This window comes from Marmota monax, unplaced genomic scaffold (genome assembly GCF_021218885.2).
Source record: "Marmota monax isolate L192 unplaced genomic scaffold, Marmota_monax_Labrador192_F-V1.1 WCK01_AAM20220418_F8-fsc00108, whole genome shotgun sequence".
Taxonomy (NCBI): domain Eukaryota; kingdom Metazoa; phylum Chordata; class Mammalia; order Rodentia; family Sciuridae; genus Marmota; species Marmota monax.
Window position 1 is genome coordinate 1,071,219 of NW_026694593.1, and position 23,063 is coordinate 1,094,281.

Genomic DNA, 23,063 nt, shown 5'->3' on the forward strand with positions numbered 1-23,063 from the left:
CGGCCGCGGTGGGGCTCTGGCGCCCCCAGGTGGCCGACTGGGGATGTGCACCTATCTTGACGCGACTCCTCCAGATGTGATGCTCCACTGGGTGCTGGGTGCCTTGGCAGAGGTACGGGAGAGAAAGGGTTTCCTTCTCTGAACCTGCCCATCCCAGACAGCCTCGAGCCCCGCTACCCGTTTCCTCTAGGGTATTCCTTCCCCAGAGGCTCCCTGGGGTCTCAGCCTAGGGGACATTAGGGGTTTCTAGGCCCTTTTATTAAATTTGCTTTTCCCATCTGTTTTCCACAATCCAAGATATGCTCCTGCCATTTTCTTTTCTTTTTGAGATGGATCTCATTGAGTTGGTGAGACTGGCCTTAAATTTTCAATTCTCCTGCCTCAGCCTCCCGAGTGGCTGGGATTACAGGTGCACGTGTCATGTATGATCTCACGAGTTTTGAACCCTCAACTCCTCTGCCCAGGCAACAGAAACTTATAGTTTATCATCCATATATCTTTGTTCTAAGGGGAGCATGATGTCACAAGGGCAGAGGTCTGCAGTCAGACCCTTGGGATCTCTGCCACCTGCTAGCTGTGTGGCCTCAGGTATGTTTGCCGAGTCTTCATTTCAAAGGGGAAAATAACAACCTCTCAGGACAATATAGAGGTCAAATGAGATCCTGCAGAAATGCTTTGGAAATTAGAAAGCGACATTAACTGTTTGTTTGCAAGCTCAGCCCTGCTTTCTCCCTATTGCCCTTTTACCCAGCTTCTCTCCCTCCCCACTTGTCCTTGCCCTTTGGCCCCGAGATATCGCCACCCTCAGACCAGGTGGGCATGAGTCTTTGCATTCATGCTCAACTCAGGGCAAAGGTGCTTGATCAGTGCTTGGCTGGTTGAAAGAAAGAAGTAAGCAACGAAATGCCCTCCTTCGGACTCTGCCCCTCTGAGGGATATCCACAGAGGGAGAGCCACCTGTGGATGGGTGACGCTTATGTCAAAGCCGCTTCCCTCAGCCATCACTGAGTGCCGAGTGTGACCCTCAGGTGCTCTGTGGACTTTATCTCTTCCTTGTCCCCCAGAGCAGGGGTGAGGCTGGGCGGCAGTGAACATGAGGACACAGCCACCACCACGCAGCCCTTTGTGTACACGATGACGCCCACCAACAAAGACCACACGAGAGTCAGGGATAGAAACAAATAGTGTATTGATTTGGGGAGGAGAGAAGGGATGCAGATGGGCAATGGGGAGGCAAGAGGCTCTTAGTGTTTGCCAACCACCCTCTACCCCTCACCGTCCTCCTCTGTGGTGGGCCCTAGCAGGCTCTCACCCTTTCCAGTAGGCTCCCTCTGTCTCCTCCCTGCACCCCACTTGACCTTGACCTCCAGTGACTGGACAGAGCCTACCCAAGGCTCTTAAGCTGGGAGAAGTTAGTCTCAAACTAACCTTCCTTCCCTCTTCTTCTACCTTCCACCTCATTCCCATCTCTTGTCTAAATAAAATACAGAAAAAGCAAGCACAGCTGGTACCTGGGAGAATCAGTTCACCCCGGGGTTGGGGACAGGGGTAGGGACTGGGGGATGGGGCAGGCGAAGGAGCCTCAGCCAAGTGTAGTGGAACCAGGGGAGGCCGGGCTCAGCTGTCCTCTCTCTCTCTCTCTCTCTCTCTCTCTCTCTGAGGCTGGCCTGGCAGTGGGACAGCTGTCCAGAGGAGGCTGACCGGTGGAGAAGACTCCCCGCCTGCCTCTCAGGCACCATGTCATAGGATCCCCGGGGTGGGGGCAGCAGCCAGGGCAGCAAAGCAGAAACTAGGTTCTGTGAAAGCACCCCTTTCCCTTGGCTCCTAGAGGAAGCCCTCTTTGGTTTTAAGGCAGATACAGAGTTTCCTGGAAGCAGAGAAAGGATGGAGGAGAAATTAGGATTGAGATAGAGGCTTTTTTTTTTTTTTTGCTTGTTTTTCCTTCAGTATAAAACCACTGTAGAAAATAACTTCTCTTAGAAAAACAAAACAACAAAATACAGAAGAAAAAATACCAACGGGGGTATTTTTCTTTGGCTTCAAGCCTGCTCCCATGAGGTGCAGGGCAGGGGGTGGGGATAAGGTGAGGAGGAAGTAGGTGGCCTCGGCCCCCACCCCTGCCTGGTGGGTCCCAGATTACATGATGCTGCAGTTCTGGGCGTTCTAAGAGGAAAGAGAGTAGACATGTGTGAGTGCGGCTGCTGGACACGCCCTTCCCAGGTGTGGCCTCCCCCAAACCTCACACTCTAGCCCTGCCCCTGCCCTCGCGTCTGGGGCTCAGACAGGAGGGGCAGGATGCAGGAATGGGGCGTCTAGGACTTGGGCTGCAGGGCGGAGGCTCCCGCTCCCCCGGGCTGCGGGAGAGAAGGCTGTCCACCCCCCCAGAGATTCCGCTTGTCCTAACCCTCAGTGGCCAGGTTGAAAGAAGGGATGCCTATGGGGAACTGGAGGCAAAGGGATGACTCACCTGGGTCCGGGGGCTGGAGTTGCCCAGGAGGTAGGAGCGGGTGACCAGGCTGTCCCCGAAGCTGCCACCCCCACTGCCCCCCACACTGCGGTAGCTGCGAGTGACTGTGACACTGGAGGCGGAAGAGCCAGAGGAGATGGATCCGCCCACCTGGGCTCCCGAGCCGCTGGCAGATGCCTTGTCGGCCGGCTGCCCACACGTCCCGCACAGCACAGTACGGGAGCGCAGGTTGTACTCGGCGGGGTCCCCCGAGCTGCTGCAGTGGGAGCCCTGAGGAGGGAGACAAGGCTCAGGCGGGACGGCGAGTCTGGGACTGGCTGCTCGGGCCCAGCACCCAGGCTCCGGGCTCCTACAAGGTCCCAGTCACCAGGCAGGAAGGTGGGTTCTGTGCCCAGGGAGCCTAAGGCCACAGGGACTTGGGAGGTCAGGGACTGGGAAGAGGGATGTGAAAGGGCAGGAGGGTCAGAAAGACCTGGGGACAGAGAGAGATGGTTTGGACTCCTCTAAATCTCCTAAAATCAAAAGGAAAAGGGCGAGGGGAAAGCAAGCTTGGAGGGCGGCAGACATGCAAAAAATCTAATACGGGAGGGACAAGAATAGGAGGAAACATTTCTGCAGAGAATGGAGGGGAATGAGAGGACACGCATGCAGCAGGGCTGGGAAGGGAGGAGAGGAGAGGCATGCAGCAGGCGTGGGGGAGAGAGGCGGGGCTGGGTGCCCCACCGCTGTCCTCCTGTCCCCTTCCCAGCAGACACATCCAGACCCCTGTCCACTGCTCCCGTGGGAAGACTCCATGGCATCAGAAAGTTCCCGCTCCCTTCCTTACCAGAGTAGGGCGCCCAGACACCTGGGCTCCCTGTTCAAGTAGAGGGAGGAGAAGAAAAGCCAGGGCAGCAAGTGAAGTTCCAAAAACATTCTTTAATGAAAAGACTTTGGCAAGGGAGGCAGGGAGAGGCTGCCCCAGGCCTGGCTGGGTGGCCCAGTGTGGGTGGGGCCTCAGCGGCGGCTGCCACTCACGTGGTGGTGATGGAGCAGGTCATCTCCATCCTCATCCTCATCGTCCTCAACCACGGTCACTGAGCGCACCAGCTTGCGCATAGCCACCTCCTACAGGGACACAGGACCAGGCCCAAGCATCAGGGGTGAGGGCCAGGGAGGGAGCATATCAACCCACAATGACCTCGGGGAACCTTCCTGTGGCCTGGACTTCATCCATTCCGCTGCTCACTCTGTCCTCTGTGATGTTGGGAGCTAAGGAACCAGCTTCTGTCCCAGGTGGACACTGCTGAGCCCTCTGGGGAGGGATGTGGCTCTGCCCTTAACAACACTTGCTGGTAACTTCTACCCAACGTGCTGGACATGCCCAGTGAGGTAGGCCCAGGGCAGGTCTCAGTGAACACAGGCGAGTTCCAGCCTGGCTCCAGGACTTGGGCAGCGGAGACCAAGGAGAGGCTAGATGACTGGGACTCCCTGGCAGCTCAAGAGCCCAGGAAGGCAGCTCCCTCTCCTCGGGCTCTTTTGTCTCTCGAATCACAGATGAGCCTCAGTGTCCTCATCTATTTGCCTACTGGGTTCTCACCAGAGAGAGCTCTGGGATGTGGCCGGAATAGGTCCCCTTGGGTTGGGAACAGCTGGCTCCCATTCTGAGCACCTGGGGGGCCGCCTAGGGGCCTATCCAGGGAAGCCGCCTCCAGCAAGGGGCCAGCCCCAGCTACTCACTTCCCCAGTGGAGTTGATGAGAGCCGTGCGCAGGCTGTTCCCACAGCCCCAGGTGTTCTGCGCTTTCCACACCAGGTCGGTAGGGGGGCTATGGGTGGCTCCCGCTCCTGAAGCCCAGATCTGAGGAAAGAGAATTCACTCTAGCACTCCTGTCCTCAGGCCAACCCGTCCCCACCTAAGGCCACACCAGAGTCCCAAGTACCCTACTACTCACCGTCACCACCTGCCCAGCCTTCAGGGTGAACTTTGGTGGGAAGCGGTAAGTCAGCAAGGGATCATCTCCATTCTGGCGCTTGATCTGCCAGTTGCCCATGGACTGGTCCTGCCAGGAGGGGAGGAGAGGAGAGAGAAAGGAAGGAAGGAGAGGCTCAGCTGGGCTCTTGAGTTTATCGTGTTCAAGGGCCCAAGCAGGTGAGTCGTGGTGGTGGTGCCTGAAATCCTGCTACGGGAGGCTGAGGCAGGAGGATGGCTAGAGCCCAGGACTTCAAAACCAGCCCAGGCAACATAGTGAGTCCCCCATCTCAAAAATAAGACGAAGTAAAACAAAAAGAGTCCAGGCAGAACGGCTACCACCCACATTCACAGGCCGTCCCTCCATCCTCTGCCCCGGCCAGTCACTGCCCTTCTCCCCAAGGATAACAGCTGTGCCCTGTGGAAACTTGAGCTGTACCAGGCACACTGATACTTCTTCTTTCATCTTCCCAACAGCTCAAAGACTTAGGGGTAACTATTTCCCCTATTTTATTTTTTTAATGGTACTAGAGATTGAGCCCAGGGGTGCTCTAACATCCCCAACCCTTTTCTGTTTGTTTGGCTGATTGTTTTTTGGTACCAGGAATTGAACTTAGTCGCTGAGCCATATCCCTGGCCCTTTTTATATTTTATTTTGAAACAGGGACTCACTAAGTTGCTTAGGGCCTTGCTAAGTTGCTGAGACTGGCTTGAACTTGTGATTCTCCTGCCTCAGCCTCCAGAGGAACTAGGATTACAGAGGGGCACCACTGCACCTGGCCCTTTTTATTTTTTTTAGATTGGGTCTTGGTAAATTGCTGAGACTGGCCTCAAACTTGTGATCCTCCTGTCTCAGCCTCCTGAGTCTCTGGGATTACAGGTGTGCACCACCATAACCAGCTTCATCCCAATTTCACTGATAAGGAGACTGATTCTCTTCACGGTTAAATAAAGTTCCCAAGGTCTCAGAGCCATCAAGTCCAGGAGCCAAGAGTGGGACCCAGCTGTTACCTTAGACCCAATCCAGGGAGCCTACCTCATTGGATTTGTTGCGCAGCCGCACAAACTTGCCCTCCTCGTCCACCTCCTCCACAGCCACCCGTCCGCTGGTGCGAGCGTGCTGGGAGAAGCTGCTGCGGCTCTCAGCAGTGGACTCCAGCTTGCGCTTTTTGGTGACGCTCCCCGCACCCTGCGTCTGGGATGAGTGAGAGGAGGCACGGCCACGGGTGCGCTGCGAGGTGGGGCTGGGGGACAGGCGTAGCCTAGGGAAAGGAGACAACGAAGAGGACTAGCGGTCAGGGCGAGCGGAAGCCTTCCGGAAGCTACTTGCTGGCACCGCCTGACTTGACCCAACCCACCTCTCCTCCTCGCCCTCCAGGAGCTTGCGGTAGGCGTGGATCTCCATGTCCAGGGCCAGCTTGATGTCCAGCAGCTCCTGGTATTCGTCCAGCTGCTGCTGCATCCTCGCCCGCATTTCAGCCATCTCCCGTTCCTTCTCTGCCAGCAGCCGCCGGCTCGTGTCCCGCTCCCGGGCCAGCGAGTCCTCCAGGTCCCGAAGCTTCGCCTCCTTGGCTGCCAGCTGGGGTGGAGGAAGCAGGGGTCTGGTGACCCTCCAAGGGCTTCAAGGATGGAGAGGGAGGGACATGAGGTACCAAGGACCCTGTTCAGAACTCATTGCAGGTTCTAATGTGGTGACCAGGAAGTCCTTCCCAATATCTAACTACGATCTCTTGCTCTGAGGCCAGAGCCCATTTCCTCCCGTCACACATGGCACAGCCATTGTTATTCTACCAAATAATACAGATGATTTTCATGCCTCACGCTGCAGAGTATTATGGCTGATCTGTGAGTCAGGGAGGACAAGAATGGGCTCCATTTTCAAATGGCAAAACGAATTTTCTAAGAAGTGGAGGCAAGGGAAGAGAAAGAACCAGAACAGCGGACAGGCCGTGGGACTCCAAATCCCAGACCCTGCCTCCCAGTCTGTGGTCCTGGGGGCCTGTTCTGTCACCATACCCAGCTTCACCCCGATTTCACAGATGAGGAAAGTGATGTTCTTCAGGGCTTCTCCCTACATCTGCGCAGCCCAGTGGTCCCTGGCAGAAGGAGTGAGTGGGCATCACCTGCTTCTGCAGCTGGCTGAGCTGGGCTGAGAGGCTGTCGATGCGGATGCGCGACTGCTGCAGCTCCTCGTGGGCGGCCCCCACCAGGTTGCTGTTCCTCTCAGCAGACTGCCTGGCGTTGTCCAGCTGCAGGGAGCACAGGGAGTCAGGATTGCAGGGATGGGGAAGGACGGAAGGAGGGGCCTGAGGACAGCAGCACTGCTGAAGCCCCAGGTCCTGGGCCACCCTGAGCTCCCTGCCACCATCTGCCTGTCCTCCGAGGCATCTCCCAGGGCAGGCAGGGGTGGACTGTGGGGGCAGAGCAGTGAAGGCACCAGGGAGAGAGGCACCTTGGCAGAATAGGTCTTCTCCAGCTCCTTCTTGTACTGTTCCACCTGGTCCTCATGCTGGGCGCGCAGCTCCTGCAGAGCATCTGCCAGCCGGCTCTCAAATTCACGCTGTTTCCCATTATCAATCTCCACCAACCGGGTCTCATGGCGGCGCTTGGTCTCACGAAGTTCCTAGAAAGGTTGGATCAAGGACACACAGACTGAAATCAGAACTGGTCCCTTAGAAGTTTAGACCCAGAAGCCCGAGCTCTGCAACCAGCCCTAACCCACAGGCCACTGCCAGATCCACTTTAACTCGGGAGCTGGTGCTGGCCATCCTTGACCCCTGTCCACTATACAGGGGACTCAGCCAGCTGAGCTCTGCATACAGCTTACCCTCTAGCCCCAGGATGGTGTCTGCCACCCCCCAGCCCACCCCCCTGGCCTACGAAGCACAGTCCCACCTCACTGTAGATATTCTTCTGGAAGTCCAGTTCCTCCTTGAGGGTCTGCAGCCTGTTCTCAGCATCCACCCGCCGCAGCATCTCATCCTGAAGTTGCTTTTTGGCCTCACCAAGAGCTGCCTCAAGCTAAGAGGAAGTGGGGAGAGTTCAGAGAGACGGGTCTCAGAGCACAAGAACTGGAAAGAAGCTGAACAGTGGCTCTTCACAGGCGTCCTTTATACATGAGGAAGGGCCTGGGGAAAGTGAGGGCCTTGGATGCCCCTGGAGGTGTCATGCTAAGATCGACAAGGTGTGGTGGTGCACACCTGTGATACCAGCGATTTGGGAGGCTGAGGCAGGAGGGTCACAAGCTCATCAACTTAGCGAGGCCCTCAGAAACTTAGTAAGACCCCTGTCTCAAGATAAAAAAAATAAAGAGGCTGGAGTTGTAGCTTGGTGGTAGAGTGCTTGCCTCACATGTGTGAGGAATTGCGTTCGATCCTCAGCACCACATAAAAATAAAAAAATAGGGGCTGGGGCTGTAGCTCAGTGGTGGAGCGTTTGCCTTGTAAGTGTGAGGCACTGGGTTCAATCCTCAGCACCACATAAAAATAAATAAGGCATGTGTCCATCTACAACTAAAAAATATTTTTAAATAAATTAATTAATTAAAAGGGCTGGGAATGTGGCTCAGTGGGTAAGCATACCTGGGTCCTAGAGTGGAAAGGGAAAAAAAAGGAGTGGCTCTCATTTGCCATAAAAAGAGCCTCTGAAGAGGTCAGAGCAGGTGACCACCTGGCTGGACATTCGTTTTGGAAAGCTCAGGTTGGCATGGCAGGGGAAGACTGAGGGAGGCTGGGACTGGAGGAGGATCCCATGGAGAAGAGGGTCTAGCCCTGGATTTGAGTTGACCTGCTGGCTTCTCGCAGTCTCTATAGTCTCTTGTGGCGTACTGTGGAGGGACCTGGGAGGGAGAGTGTCCAGATGGCCCTGCTCTGAGCAGATGAGACTCTGAACTAGGAATAAGCCACTTCTTCGATTCCGTCCCTAGTTTGTAACATGAAAAATTGGAGAAGAGGTTGGATGGCAGTGTTTTGAAAGTGAAGGCCACCATACATATGAAGAGCATTTTAAACATGTTCCATAGTGGATGTCTATTCCATTTCTCCTTTCCTCCAGAGAGGTCAAGAGCTGGCCACAGGAAGGCCAGACTGGGGGGGGGGGGGATCTGGGGCCACTTCATTACGAAGTTCGAAGTTACATGGAAATGTTTTGTGGATTACTTTTTTTTTTTTTTTTTGCACCAGGGATGGAACCCAGGACCACTGAGCCACATCCCCAGCCCTTTTTATTTTTTATTTTGAAATAAGGCCTTGCTAAGTAAGTTGCTTAGGGCCTCACTAAATTGCTGAGGCTGGTTTTGAACTTGTGATCCTACTGCCTCAGCCTCCCGAGCTGCTGGGATTTCAGATGAGCTCCACTGCAATTGGATTGAGGATTACTTTCAATTCACTGACCCCAGGAGCAGCCAAAGAAGGATCAAATATGGTCTGGCCAGACAAAGTGACACTAGTACAAGTGAACAGCTCTGGGACCAGGGTGGAAGAATGAGTGTGCATGTGTCAGATGGGGGTCAAAGGAGGTCCCTGGAGCGTGTCCTACCTTGGCCACCTGCCCGCGAAGGTCGTGCAGCTCGCCCTCTAACGTGCGTTTCTCACTGAGAGCAGTGCTCAGCGCAGCCTCCTTGGAGTTCAGCAGAGCTTCCAGGTCCTTGAGCCGGGCCTGGGCGGCCATCAAGTCACCCTCTTTCTTGGTATTGCTAAAGAAAAGAGGGAAGAGTGGGTTTCAGAGGAATCCAGGCCCATGGTGAGGGCCGGGTTCCCAAGAGGTCAGCCCATGGGGCTGGCTCTGCAGTCCTCCTAACTGCCAGGAGAGGGCGTCCTTACTTTAGGTTTGTTTACATTGCCAGACTCTGGGGCTGGGCTTCCACCTCCCACAAGGTTCCCCAAAACCCCTTTCCTTCCTCTCCACCCTTCCCATGACTCAGGGCTCAGGAACGTGCCTGGGGCTAAGGGCAAAGCTAGATCCCATGATGTGAATGCTTTTCCCTCTCCTCCCATTCCTTCCAAAAGAGACAGGGCATCTTTGTCTCCTGCTCCTTCCCACACAGGGCCTTAACTTTCCCCTCCCTGAATAACACCCACTCTCCATTCTGCCTGAGCTTCCCTCCCTCGGAAGAACCCGACAACTAGGCTCCTGGCCCTGGGCCTTGTGTACCTAATCCTCAGTTTGAGCCCCAACCTTGTCAGTCCCTTCTCCTAACCCTTTTATACACATGGGACTATGGGAAAGGAAAGTCCAGTTAGAGCTCAGGAGACCTGGGACGAGGACCATGAGGGGAAATTTGGGCCTTTCCTCTCTCAAGACTGATCTGGGCAGAATAGGGGAGGTCCCAGCCTCCACTGGAGCCCTGAGAGAAGGCTGAACCCTACTCATCTACCCACAAGCCTCGGCATCTGGCCCCAGATGCGGCTCCCAAGCCTTCAGTTCCATCTGCCCTCCAGCCTTGAGCATCCTGCTCCTCAAACGGGGCAAAGCTCTGGGTAGAACCAATAACCCTGCTCCTGCACCTCCTGGGCCCCTCATTACTTCTGCCAAAGAACTGTAGAAGTACAGAGGTCCTAGGTTCTTTGGAGGCTCTGGGGAACCCAAGAACTTTCCAGACGTGCCGATCCAAGAGCCTGGTCAGCTGCCATATGTAATGCATCTGCTTTCATTTCTAAATTGCTTTATTTTTTATTTTTCCCTCAAGCACAGGCCCACCAGGGCAGACAGGAGAAAGGAAAACCAGACATAGGCAGTCAGGAAAAACCTACCCAGCAAGGAGAACAGCCCTGCTAACAAACTTTTTCCTGCCACGAAAGCCCTAAGCTCCACACAACCCAGCAAATTCACTCTGAAGCAGGAGAGAGGGGACTTGCAGAAGCTGTGAAGGGAGGAGACACTTGGGAGATTCCAAATAAGGAGTCGCTCCCCTCTAACTGGGCTCCACTGGGTGGGATGGAGATAGAGGGACACCCAGAGGGGCAGGGGAGTTGCCCGTGCGCTTGCTCCATCCACCCCTCAGAACAAACTGTTCAAGGCAACAGTGTCTGTCTCCTGCAAAAAGAGGCCCTCTAGACCAGAGGATGTCTCCTCTCCTCCCTCTCAGCCTGAAAAGCTAAAAATAAAGTCAAAACCCAGCTCAGGTTTTGGCTGCCATCTGGCCCAGCCCCTGGCTGGGAGCACAGCCCCAACTTTCCATGACTTCAGAACTTTTCCGAAGCTGAGGCAGCTGCAGGGGGAGGAGGGAGGATGAAGAAAAACTCCTGGTAAATGAAGCAACATAGCAGACCTAGACTCAGAGCTCCTGAGGCTGCTCCCAGGCTGGCAGGGGCCTCCCAGAAGAGACCTTTCTACCCCGAAGGCCAGGGCTGCAGCTGGCTCTATGGAGAGACTCCCAGAATTTAGAGAACCAGCTGGTGGATAGTACACTCCTGTAATAGCAGTGACTCAGGAGGCTGAGGCAGGTGGACTGCAAGTTCAAGGCAACTTAGCAAGACTGTGTCTCAGAAAATAAAAGGGCTGGGGATGCAGCTCAGTGCTAGAGGGCCCCTGGGTTCAATCCCCAGTACAAAAAAAAAAAAAAAAAAAAAAAAATTAGAGAACCAGCTTAGTCTCGGCTCAACCCAGCATCCTGCTTGTACAGATAAGGGACAGAAGAAGAAGGTAGATGACCCAGTGTCAAACACTGCAAGCACTTCAGGGATACTGTTCCAGTCTATCCTGGCCACTGGTTTGGGACTCCTCCTCCTCCATCTCACTGCTTTCCCAAGTCACAAGGCTATAGAGAATGGAGAAGACTGCCCTCCCCACCACAAAATGCCCCTCGGACAGGGCCAACCTGAACAGGGAGAGGCAAGAAGGCAGGAAAGACACTTTCACACGGTATCTCAAAGTCATCTCCTCCTAGTCCTGGCTCCAAGACCTCCTCAGATGGCAGAGGGGGAGCTCCTGAGGTTCACCTTGGAAATACCCTTTCCTTGGAAGTACCTGGCAAACACTGGCTGAGGAAAATGGAGATGCATGGTTCCTGGTTCCTGCCCTCTGGTCTTATAATCGAACAGGCACACGGTTGCTTTGTTCTTTTTCCTTTCATATATATATATATTTTTTTTTTGGGGGGGGGGTTGTAGATGGACACAATACCTTTATTTATTTTTAAGTGGTGCTAAGGATGGAACCCAGTACCTCACACTTGCTAGGCAAGTGCTCTACCACTGAGCTACAATCCCAGCCCTCTTTTTCCTTTTCTGTGTTTTAAGTCTAACCTTTTTACTTCCTTCTGTTGTTCCCAAAGGTGGCGGTGGTGGTAATAATGTACAGTCAGTCAGGTGTGGTTGGCACATGCCTATAATTCCAGCTACTTGAGAGGCTGAGGCAGGAGGATTGCAACTTTGAGGCCAGCCTGGGCAACTTAGTGAGACTTTGTCTCAAAAATATTGAATAAAAACAGCTTTGGATGTAGCTCAGTGGTAGAGCAATCCTAGTACAGCAAAAATAATAATATAGAGTCATGTCACACATCACTTAATGATGGGGTTATGTTTTGAAAGATGTATCATTAGGCAATTTTGTCATTGTGTGAACATCATAGAATTTACTTACGCAAACTAAGCTACAATGTCACTAGATTATCAATATAATCTTATAGGACAGTGGTAGAACCACCCTTGTTCACGTATGTGGCCAGTCTTTGATAAACACATTATTATGTGTTGCATTATTGTAATAGCAAACACTTATGTAGAGCTTATTATGTACTAAGCACTTCTCTAAATATTACAGTATCACCTCATTTAATCTTCATAGCTCCCTGTGAGATAGACATTCTAGCTATGCAGTTACAGAAACTGAGGCAGAGAGATGGGTCCAGGGTCCTGCAGCCTGTACACAGCAATTGCCAAATGGCTGCTGTGCTGATTCCGCAAGTGCTCTAATATATTGGTTTCCAACTAAATTAAGGGAGCCATTTCCCTTTCTCTCCTGGAGGTTCTGACTAGCACCAGAAAGAGAGGCGATTAGAACTAAGACACGCCCTGCAGATGGGGGGAAACCACGAGCAAAGAGAGGGAAGCAAGAAAGGGCCTCTGTGGTTTCTTAGTCAGGCTTGGGGAGATCCCATCTGTGGGGAAGAAGCCACTATCGCCCATGAGCTCATGACTCAGACCTCAGGAGCTCTGCAGCCAGAGAGCCACATGCACACACCCGAGAGCTGGCTGGGGGTAGGACCCAACCCAGCCTCCCTCCCTCCTCCCTAGGCCTGCCTGTCCACCACCAGACACCATTTTCTTCCTAGGAAAGGGCTTTGGATCTAGCAGGGAAAAGGCACATATTCAGTCCCCGGGTGGTAGTGCTGCCAGGCCCCAGTCCATTGGGGGTGGCAGAAAGCAAGCTGGGTGCATGCTGAGTGCCATCTTCCCTGTGCTGGACAGGCAGGGAGGAAAGGGTGGGGCAGGTCAGGGCAGCTGGGAGTGGGTGGGAGCCTGGGCTCCTCAGGTGACTCATGCCCAGGCAGACAATACCAGGGCTGGGGTCGGGAAATCCTCTAGTGCTCACAGGGGGCCTGGTCGCAGGCCAGGTAGCAGGCACGGAGGGCCAGCTCTTCGCTCTCACGCCGCCTTCCAGCAGCCTCTGGGGGCAAGGCGGGCTGGGCATCCTGTTTAACTCATCCCACGGTTGGCAGAGACAGGGCAGGGCCGCGAGGGCGGGCGGCGGGGAGGGGACAGCAGGCCGGGGCTGAGGCCGGGCGGTCCGCTAGGCCCAGGCTGCGGGCGGCTGCAGGCCGGGCTCTCAGTCGCTGAGCGGAGAGAGACGCTGCGGCACCGGGCCAGGCGCGGAGCCGCCCACGGAGTCGGAGTCGCTCTCCTCGGCCCAGCGCGGCCAGATAGGGCAGGCGGCCGGCAGCGGCCTGTTGGGCCCGGTTGCTGGGGGCGACGCGCTGGGCGGAGGGAGAGGCCAGCTTCCTCCCGGCCAGACTGGGGCCGCCCTCACGGGGGCTAAAAATAGTTAGTGGGCGGGAAGGCCGGAGGGAGGCGGCGGGGACAGGCCCGGCGGCTCCTGGGCCCACCGCTCGCTGGGGCCTCACCTGCCCTCCGAATTCCCCATGGCCGGGCCCGGGCTTCTGTCTGGGGTGGGGGGCGGGGCGAGAGCAAGGGGGGCATTTCCTGCCTCCCGGGCCAGGGCGACCCCTGCGGCTGGGCAGGCCGTGAGGGCCCTGGGCGCCAGGTCTCCCGAAGTGTTGCCCTCGCCCAGCCTGCATGCCTGTCTCTGTCACCCCTCTCGTTTGCCCTTCTCATTAACAAAACAGTAAATTCTTTTTTTTTTTTTTTTTGGGGGGGGGTGCTCTACTACTGAGCTACATCCTCAGCCCTTTTTCTTTTCTTTTTTCTTCCTTTTCATTTTTTGAAACAGGGTTTCCCTAAGTTGCTGAGGCTGACCTCGAACTTGCAGTCTTCCTGCTTCAGCCTCCCAAGTAACTGGGATCCCAGGCCTGGGCCGTGCAGCGCCTGGCAATTCCTTTTATTTTTAAAATTTTTTACATAGACATATTATAATGTACATTCAATATAGAAAAGTTTATATGTTTGACCCACCCAAATTGGAGTTTGCTCCAGGAACTCTTCTCAGTGTAGTTTGCCCTTTCTCCCAGGCCCCTCTTCCACACCCATTCCCCCCACACACACACCTCAGTGGAGCTCCACCTAGCAGAGCCCAGCCCTGCTGATTTCACATGCTGTTTTACCTATGGGGTCTGGGGATTTTTCTGACCTCCCCTGAATGCCCTGAGACTAAGTGTTTCATGTGCTCAGGGCTTTTAGAGGGACCCTCTGGAACAATTCCTGTACTTTTACAGTTAAGGAAACTAAGGCCTGGAGAGGGTAGGGTCAGATACTAATAATCTGTCCACTGAGTCACCTGAGGAGACTCACAGCAGACAGGGACAGAGCACAGAAAATGGCATGATGGGGCTGGGGGTGTAGCTCAGCGGTAGAGTACCTGCTTAGCGTGCCCAAGGCCCTGGGCTCCATCCCTAACACCAAAAAAGAAAAAGAAAGAAAAGAGCAGGCTGTGCAGACAGGAACATAGCCTGGGAGGCATGTCAACCTTTGACTCCATTGCTGGGAGACACCCCAGTCAGGGTGACAGAGGCCTAGTGAATCTGTCACTCCCAACCACCCTCAAACATTACCCAAAGCCTCAGCCATGTGCAGCCACCAGAGGTAACCAAGGGAACCGCTGCTGTTTTCTTGGCTGGTCTGTGGGTCAGTGACCACTCTCAAGTAAGGGCAGAATGTGGGCAGCCAGCTTCCCCACCTTGGCATCAGAGATGCCAGTCCTCTCTGGAAAGGAGATCTTAAAAAGAAGAACTGAGAGGGGGCAGGTGTTCCAGGGACTTAGAGGCTTCTTGAGCCTCTCCCGGACTTTACCTGTGAAATTCTGGATGTCTTTCTTTTCATTCATTCTCAATGGTAGATGGACACAACACCTTTATTTTATTTAATTATGTGGTGCTGAGGATCGAACCAGTGCCTCACACATGTTAGGTAAGTGCTCTACCACTGAGCTACAACCCCAGCCCTGGATGTGTTCCTTTTCTTTTCTTTCTTTCTTTTCTTTTTAAGCTCTGGATGTCTTAAACCTGGAAAACACATGCATGGCAGGGCCCGTGTAGGGACCACCTCTGATCTCCCCACACGGCACGTGTGAGCCACAGCTGGTAAGGCTCAGTTTCCACATGCCTCTTTTGGGTGTGACACCAGCCAGATATGCTCAGATCCCCTTCCTGAGCAGCCAGGCTCCCAGTTGTCCTCTCCCAAGACAAAGTCGGTCTTAATTCCAGGCAGAGGGAGGAGCTGGTCTGGGGGGCGCTAGTGCTAAGAGCAGGGATAGGAGGCCTGTTGACATGTTCAGACACAACTCCAGCAGAGGCGCTGGGCCTGGCAGGGGGCCAGACCTGAGTCACAGCTGCTGGGTGTATCAACGTGGCATTGTACAGAGGGGGAGAAGCCTGGGGCCAGAGGCCAGAGCTCTGGGGTCCTGGGTAACAGGCAGGGCTGGCTTCCTCAGAAACCAACACTGCAAAGTTCTGTGTCAAACTCCACTTTCCATCTTCCTGGACCAACGCTCCAAAAGCCATTCCTATGTTGTCATAAAAATGCAAGGGTGGGGCCTGGGGATAGACCAAAAGAAACAGACGCAGGGAAGAGGGGAAAGATGGCCTAAGAAAGTCAGAATGTCCCTGTTGTGTCTCCCTTTCCCCTGTGGGGAAGAAGGGAAGCTACTGGTCCCAGGGTGGGGCACTTAGGGGATCCTCACAAAAAATCAACTCAGCAGTTCCTTCTTGGGACTTATTAGCCCCTCTGTCTGGTGGTGCTTGGTTATTAACCCTGAAAGCCCTGGCTGGGTGTAGGAGCCCCAACCCAACGTCAAGAGAGGAAGTCTGGGAGGACCTAGATGGTCTGGTCCTGCCACATTCCTACTAAGCCTGGGACGATGCAGTGCTCTCTCCCAGCCAGCAGGGGGCGGCAGCACCAGAGAAGAAGGGAAGAAGGGCGAGCTTTCCCATCCCCAGAGAGCCTTCTCTCCACTGCCCAGAGGCCAGACCCCCTGAGGGAAGAATCTCAAAACCCTGACCAACCCTGAAGGGTCTCATGTATCCCATTCCCCTCCACTTGTCCCCACAAAACGTACCTACCATTGTCTTTTTTGGGGGTACCAGAGATTGAACCCAGGGGCGCTTAACCACTGAACCACATCCCCAGCTCTTTACATAAAATTTTTTAAAATTATTTTTTAGTTGTAGTTGGACATGATACTTTTATTTCATTTATTTTTATGTGGTGGTGAGGATCAAACCCAGGGCCTCGCATGTGCTAGGTGAGCGCTCTACCACTGAGCAAAAACCCCAGCACCTCCTTTTTATATTTTATTTGGAGACAGGCTCCTCTCATTAAGTTGCTTAAGTCCTCACTAAGTTTCTGAGACTGGCTTTGAACTCATGATCCTCCTGCCTCAGCCTCCTGAGCTGCTGGGATTACAGGTATGCGCCACCACACCCAGGTACAATTGTCCTTCTTGCTGAAATTTGAACTTAGTTCTCAAGGACAGGCCACCTCTCAGACTTTTCTTGCCTGACTGGATAAGCCTTGGGTCTCCTGTCCTCTCTACACTCTGCCCTCTACAGTGACTCAGCTCCCCTGCTGGGCCTGGGATCACAGCCAGAATTATTCCTGGCAGGCGGGATTCCGGCTTCCTCTCCCACAACTAGACAGCAGGGTGGGAAGAGCCCCCTTTCCAAATTCTGTCCCTTTTCTAAAGGCATTAGGAAGGGCCAAAGCCTCCTCACAGCCCAGCCTCAGGATGGGGGAGCCAGTTGGGTGAAAGAAGGGAGGAAGGTAGGCAGGTCAAGGTCACCATGCCCCTCCCTGGGCTCCAGGCCTGTGCTGTGTAATCCTGGCCAGCTCTGGGTAGCAGTCCTGCCTTCCTAGGACCTCTTTTCTAGCCTCTACACAAGTCAGTCAAAGGGAGTCATTCCAGTGCCGACTGTCCCTGTCTTGCTACATGATACAGCCCTTTCCACTGTCATGAAGGAGAGGCACTGAAAACGAATTGTACTTTCCTACTAGTAATGAAAACAAAGAACACGCCAAGAGGGTAATGTCACAATAGTTAACCATTTCTAACACACTCTCTTTGGGACATAGAGAAGAATACTAGTCTTTTTAATTCCACTGCTTATGGGAAAATTTCTACTGAGAATAGCACTGACTATTAATTATATTCACATTGATTATATTTGATCTTTCTATGAATAACATGTTTGTTTTTTTTTTTTTTTTTTGGTACTGGGGATTGAATTCAGGAGCACTTGACCCCTGAGCCACATCCTCAGGCCTTTTTTGTATTTTATTTAGAGCCAGGGTCTTGCTGAGTTGCTTAGCACCTCACCATTACTGAGGCTGGTTTTGAACTTGCAATCCTCCTGCCTCAACCTCCCGAGCCTCTGGGATTACAGACATGACCCTCTGTGCCCAGCTGAAAAGCTTGGTATTTTAGAGGACTATTTTCTCACTTTGTGGGTCACTGTACTACTTAGGGACCTAAGGGATCTCTGGAGACCTTTTGCTATAATCCCCTCTTTTATAGCTAGGGAAATCCAGAGAAAAGAGATTAGTTCAAGGTCACATGCCAATTTATAGGTAGGGCCAATCCTAGAACTAGGGACACTGAGGGCCAGGGCTGTTTCTGCAGCTTTATATTACGTGCCGTTTTGTTGGTGGACCACCTAGCTTCTTACTAAGGGATAGGAGATCCTGAGGTCTCTAAGATATTACAGCTTGGCTTGTGTCACCCCTCTACTGGAGGCCAAGGAGATGATAGGAGGAACTGTCCCTAGACTTGGTTTTGTCTGCCACAGCTGCTAGAACTGGTGAGGGGCTGGGGAGGAAGGAGGCAAGGGGGAAAAGAGCAGAGAGCACAGTTGGTAGGTGAAGACATCTCCTACCAGTTGTCACCCCAGCTGTCCCTGATCCTGAGCTCTGAATCACTGGAGGGATTATGAGTGGGGGCAATGGGCACATCCCATGTAGTCCCAAACTCCCAGAGAGGCAGGCGTTAGGAGGCCCTATTAAGAAATGATTCTCAGCTGGCGGGTGTGGTAACGCACGCCTGTAACCCCAGTGATTTAGGAGGCTGAGACAGGAGGCTTGCGGGTTCATAGCCACCCTGAGCAAAAGTGAGGTGCTAAGCAACTCAGTGAGACCCTGTCTCTAAATAAAATACAAAATAGGGCTGAGGATGTGGCTCAGTGGTTGAGTGAGTTCAATCCCCAGTACCAAAAAAAAAAAAAAAAAAGCAATGATTCTCAGCCAGGTGCAGTGGCACACACCTGTAATCCCAGTGGCTCAGGAGGCTGAGGCAGGAGGATTGAGAGTTCAAAGCCAGCCTCAGCAACTTATTGAGGCTCTAAGCAACTCAGTGAGACCCTGTCTCTAAATAAAATTCAATAAAGGACTGGGGATGTGGCTCAGTGGTTAAATGCCCCTGAGTTCAATTCCCCATACAAAAGAAAAAAGATTTTCCTGTTTCCCTTGGGCTCTTTAAGTACTTTTTAGCCCTTGAACTGTACCTTCTTGCCCTTTCAATCAGAATGTGGGCAAGGCTGAGGATAGCTGGGAGAGGTAACATCAGGAGGCACAATTACATAAGGGTAAGGGCAATGCATGCTCAAAGACCCCCATCCCCATTAACCTAATGGCTGTGCCCTTCCCATCCAGGTAGACAATTCCCATGACAAGTCCTTAGACAGGCTCAAAACAGAAATCATCAGGCTCCTAGAGCTCTGACTGTCTCATGATCTATGGCCTGGCAGGGTCCTGGGTCCTTCCAGGTACAGTCTGAGACAAAGGCTATTGACAAAGTGTTCACATGCCCTGACAGGACTGAAGGACATTAAGGGATCACTGGCCTCAGGGCAGACTCTCCATGCTGCAGGAGTCTCAATCACCATTCCTTACCTTATCCCCCAGATCTCCAACCTGTCCCCCAAGTTAGAGAAGCGAGGTTTAATGGGAAGAGTATTCAACTAGAAGTCAGAGAGCCTGAGTTAAGCCCTGACCTATCATCCCTGGGAATATGGGCACCTCTATGGCCTTTGCTGTGCTTATCTTGATCAGAACCCGTAAGTACCTCAACCTCCTTCTCCCTGCCCGTCCGCATTGGGGCCACAAGAGGCAGGCAATCCAGGAAATTGTAGAGCACGAGGGCCTCAGGAGGGGAAGAGGTGCTTCTGCTTTGTGGGCCTGGGATCTCCCCATTTCTGACTCAGTCTTCCTCCAACAGTTCCTCATGAGAAGTCAAAGACCCTGCACTGTCGGCAGCCCAAGGCAACAACTCCAGAATCAGCTCTGCATGCTAACTGCTTGTCCATAGTGACTGTCCAGAGTTCTGGATCCAGACACCACCAGAGTCTAAGGAAAGAGGCAGGAAAGGGACACCAGGATGCAGAGGGGTACAGATGCAGACATTTAGGCCCCCATCCCTCCCCTTTAAGACATCTGCTGTCTCCACCCTGTCTCCTGTAAAGTCACCAGGGTGGGAGGGAGGGGGAGAGGGGGATAGCATCTGAGTCATCCACCCAGCTGTCTGGCCTGGGGTGGGGCCCAGTTCTGAGCCTGGACCCCAGGTGGGCTTTTGCTGGGGCTTTCAGTCTTTCCATTCTCTGCAAACTGAGGCGTCCAAATACCATGGGTTCCAGAATAGAAAGTGAGTGAGTGAGTGTGTGTGTGTGTGTGTGTGTGTGTGTGTGTTTGGGAAAATATTTTTTCTTGGTACCTATAACCCAGCGCAGCAAGAATGGGTTCCAAACTTGTGGGGGTACTTGAGGTGCTGAGGGTGGGGTGCTGAGGCTGGGCCAAGGATCACCACAGACTGCTCAGCATCCCAATTCCAAATCTGGCCCTGACCTCTAAGCTCTAATTAAATATTAAACCAGACAACATCTTCTTTCTAGGCTTTGGTGGGAGGAGTTGGGACAACCCCTGCCCTCAACTCTTCATTCTGGCCATTTCTCCACATCAACCTGAGCACAGAAGATTAAAAAAAAAAAAAAAAAGAATAGGAATCCTGGCTCTTCCTATTAAAGATATATAAGTGGATAGACACCCCCAGTCTGAGTCCCCTTTTTCCTCTACCCCACCTCCCACACTCCAGAGATCCAGGTGTGCAAACCCACCTCCCATTTCCGGAAGCCCAACCTCCCTAGTTAGGATCAGTGGGGGAGAAAAGAGTCAGGTGGCTAAATATAACAAGTACACACACCACCCCCACCCCACCCCACGTGGGCACACACCCGCCTGGTGTCCCAGGCCTGGACAGCTGCACCATGAGACTGGAGTCAGACTGTCGTGGCTATCTGAGCACAAGAGGCTGTAGACTCCAATGGTCCTGTTCCCCAATCAGTGTTTTCCCCAGATCTGCTAAGAATGTCCTTCGTAGGAATCTGAAAGCAGGAGGCAGGGGTTGGTAGTTGAGTGGACTAGAGTAGAACACTAACTCAGTGGGGTTCCTTATCTGTTGTTCATGTTACTAATGGAAAAGACAGGTTATCCGCTTGGACAGAAATAAAGGTTGAACCCATCTTTCCAGGCAATTTTGATCCATCCCTCAGGAGACTGATGGATCTGCATGGCACCACCTAGAGGGGTTCTGGGAAGGGCATGAGTTTGGAGAAGACCATGCAAATGGAGAGAAGGAGTGGAAGTCAAAGCCATCAATCAGCCCCCCAGGGATGTCCAAGCACCTTCAATGCTCTTTGGTCTGGATCTTCATATAGGACCCAGGAGACCCAAATTATTGGGGGCTGGAAGAAGAGGGCCTAAGCATCCAGGCTCCCCCAAGGCCCTTTTAGAAAAGAAGGTGGAGTCAAGTAGGGTGTGGTAGGGTGGGGCTGGGATGGGTGAAGTGGGAGTGGCCTGAAGATCCCAACGGCTGGATTTCAAAAGTGTCACTGTATTCCAGCCGTTTAATAAAGCAAAGATCAAAACGTCAGCAGCTGATAGGATGGGCCAGAGCAGACTGTTCTGACTTGACTGGGAAATAAAAGTGGTTCACCCTGAAGAGGGAGGTAAAGACAGAGCCCCTAACCCTTGGAGAAGCCAGGCACAGGGCCAAGAGGAGGGTTATCCCAGACCTGGGCATAATACAACTTCCTGTGCCAGGAGCCTCTGCCCTTGGCCTCCCTCCCTCCTTTGCATTCCTGGGCCAGACAGGCCAAAGGCTGTGGGAGCTGCGGGGGAGCCGATCTCCTGGAGCTGTTCTGGTAGGCCTCAGAGTCCAAGAAAGGTCCCAGACATGCTAGGAGTGGAGGAGAGCTTCCCAGTGCTAAAAAGAACCCAGGAAAAGGTCATGCCAAATGGCCTCCACTGCGCTGCTTGGGGAAGGGGTCCAGTATCACTGGACAGATGCCGGCTTGGGACCTTTCTCAGTGGAAATCATGTGTTCAGAGTAAGCCTGGGCGAAACTGGCACAGTGCCAGGACTACCAAGAAACTTCTAACAGGACCTACCCATTCCAACCTGGTCTAAGTGCCCAGAGTTCCGATACCTGGCGAGGCCAGTTCTGTGCTGGTTAAGCCCCTCCCTCAGGCTCCAAATGGATGTCAAATCCTACCCTAACAGAATGCGGCCCTGTCGCGGGCCCCTGCTTAGCCCCAGTGCCCCCATTATTCCTTACATTCCTACCCTCTCCCAGAGACCCCTTTCCTTTCTGTCCCCGGTCTGACAATTCCTCTTGGCACTGCCAGTCGCCCGCTGGGCAGTTCCGGGGAGGGAGGAGACTATATAGCAAAGTTGTCAGCTGCCCAGCGCCCTCCGGCTCCCTTCCTGGACTCGGCCAAGGGTGCCGGTCCGTCCGCCCTCTGCACTCTGCGCCCGGCACGCCGCCACCTGGCCTCACTCACCGCGCTTTGAGCTCCTTAAACTCCTCGCGCACTTTGCTCAGCTCCAGCTGTAGGCGGGCGCGCTCCTTGGCCACCGAGTCGAGGGTCTTGCGGGCATCCCCCAGCTCGGCCTCATAGGCGGCCTTGATGCCGGACACCTCGCGGCTGACCACCTCTTCAGACTCGGTGATGCGAAGGCGCAGCCCCGCGTTCTCCGTCTCCAGGGAGCGCACACGGTCGATGTAGACCGCCAGCCGGTCATTGAGCTCCTGCAGGTCCTCCTTCTCCTGCAGCCGGGTGATACGAGTGGGCGACAGCGGAGTAGAACCGGCCTGCGCCCCACTGCGGGTGGCGCGCCGCTGGGACGGGGTCTCCATGGCCGGCAGGGTGGCAGCGCTGCCCGCAGGGCAGGGGTCCCGGGAAGGGCTAGGGGTTCGGACGAAGGACAGAGACTGCTCAGGGGCGGAGCGCGCCGGGTGGCTGGCTCTCCGCTGGCTCCTGGCAGGCGTGAGATCTGGGCCGGGCGCTGTCGGACCTGCGGGTCTGGGTTGGCTGGTGCAGATGCGGCGCTCCCGCGAACACTGAGTCACCGGCGCCCGGGCCAGGGCTCTAATAGGTCCTCCCCACAGGGGGCGGGTCTACCGCTCTTAAAGGGCAATCTACCTACCCACAGAGGCGGGGGCGGGAATGGTGAGGAGGGGCACGAATCGCCGGGCTGTGGCAGAGTCGGGCTCCACCCTCTCCAGAGCGCCTGGTCTGCCTGGGGCTCGCAGTCTTGGTTACTGCCTGCTCAGCGATCTCACTTCTAAGCTTGCCCCCCACTGCCTCAGGCCTTCAGGGGTAGAGGGCAGAGCCAAGGGACGAGAGTGGGTGGGCAAAGGGCAGCGGTGTCGAGGAGGGGAAGCGGGTGCAAAGCAAGGGAGGGGCCAGGCAGGGAGAGGGAGCGAGAAAGTGGGGGTAGGGCTGAAGCTGGTGCCCGTCGAAGTGACTCACTCACTCTTCCTCCACTGGCTCCCCTTGTCTCCCAGTAGTAATAGTGAGTCACCTCTACCCCCCCTCCTCATGTGGGCTGCCCATTCAAAGATGCATCTCAGTATGCCAGAGATGGGTTGGTGGGGGGAAGAAATGCCTGGGTTCCTTGGGGTGCAGCGAAGTTCTGGAACCTCTCAGTTGCTTTATGCCCTCAGTTTTGGGACAGAGGTCTGAGGCCCCCCCATTTTTCATATGGTCTGC

General features: G+C 54.1%; 1 protein-coding gene across 2 annotated transcripts; it reads right to left on the reverse strand.

Annotated features, from left to right (window-relative positions):
* Window positions 1-1,172: 1,172 nt before the first annotated feature.
* Lmna (lamin A/C) lies at window positions 1,173-22,432 on the reverse strand. Of its 2 annotated transcripts, XM_046421688.2 has the most exons (12): window positions 21,852-22,432; window positions 8,954-9,110; window positions 7,313-7,438; window positions 6,870-7,040; window positions 6,541-6,666; window positions 5,776-5,996; window positions 5,454-5,679; window positions 4,401-4,508; window positions 4,187-4,306; window positions 3,485-3,574; window positions 2,468-2,737; window positions 1,173-2,163 (listed from the first exon to the last, which is right to left on the reverse strand). In XM_046421688.2, the coding sequence occupies exons 1-12, from the start codon at window positions 22,205-22,207 to the stop codon at window positions 2,137-2,139; spliced, it is 1,998 nt and encodes a 665-aa protein (XP_046277644.1). In that variant the 5' UTR covers window positions 22,208-22,432; the 3' UTR covers window positions 1,173-2,136. The 2 variants fall into 2 exon arrangements, with proteins under 2 accessions (XP_046277644.1, XP_058427888.1); XM_058571905.1 differs by lacking the exons at window positions 7,313-7,438; window positions 8,954-9,110; window positions 21,852-22,432 and having other exon boundaries at window positions 5,776-6,027; window positions 6,870-7,015.
* Between the last annotated feature and the right edge of the window lie 631 nt (window positions 22,433-23,063).

Bases quoted from the DNA above. Each gene is read 5' to 3' on its own strand.
- Lmna (XM_046421688.2), bottom strand. From the start codon at position 22,207: ATGGAGACCCCGTCCCAGCGGCGCGCCACCCGCAGTGGGGCGCAGGCC. The intron at 9,111-21,851 runs GTGAGTGAGGCC...TCTTTTCTTTAG, and splicing joins TTTAAGGAGCTCAAAGCGCG to CAATACCAAGAAAGAGGGTG. The intron at 5,680-5,775 runs GTGGGTTGGGTC...TCCTTTCCCTAG, and splicing joins CTGGAGGGCGAGGAGGAGAG to GCTACGCCTGTCCCCCAGCC.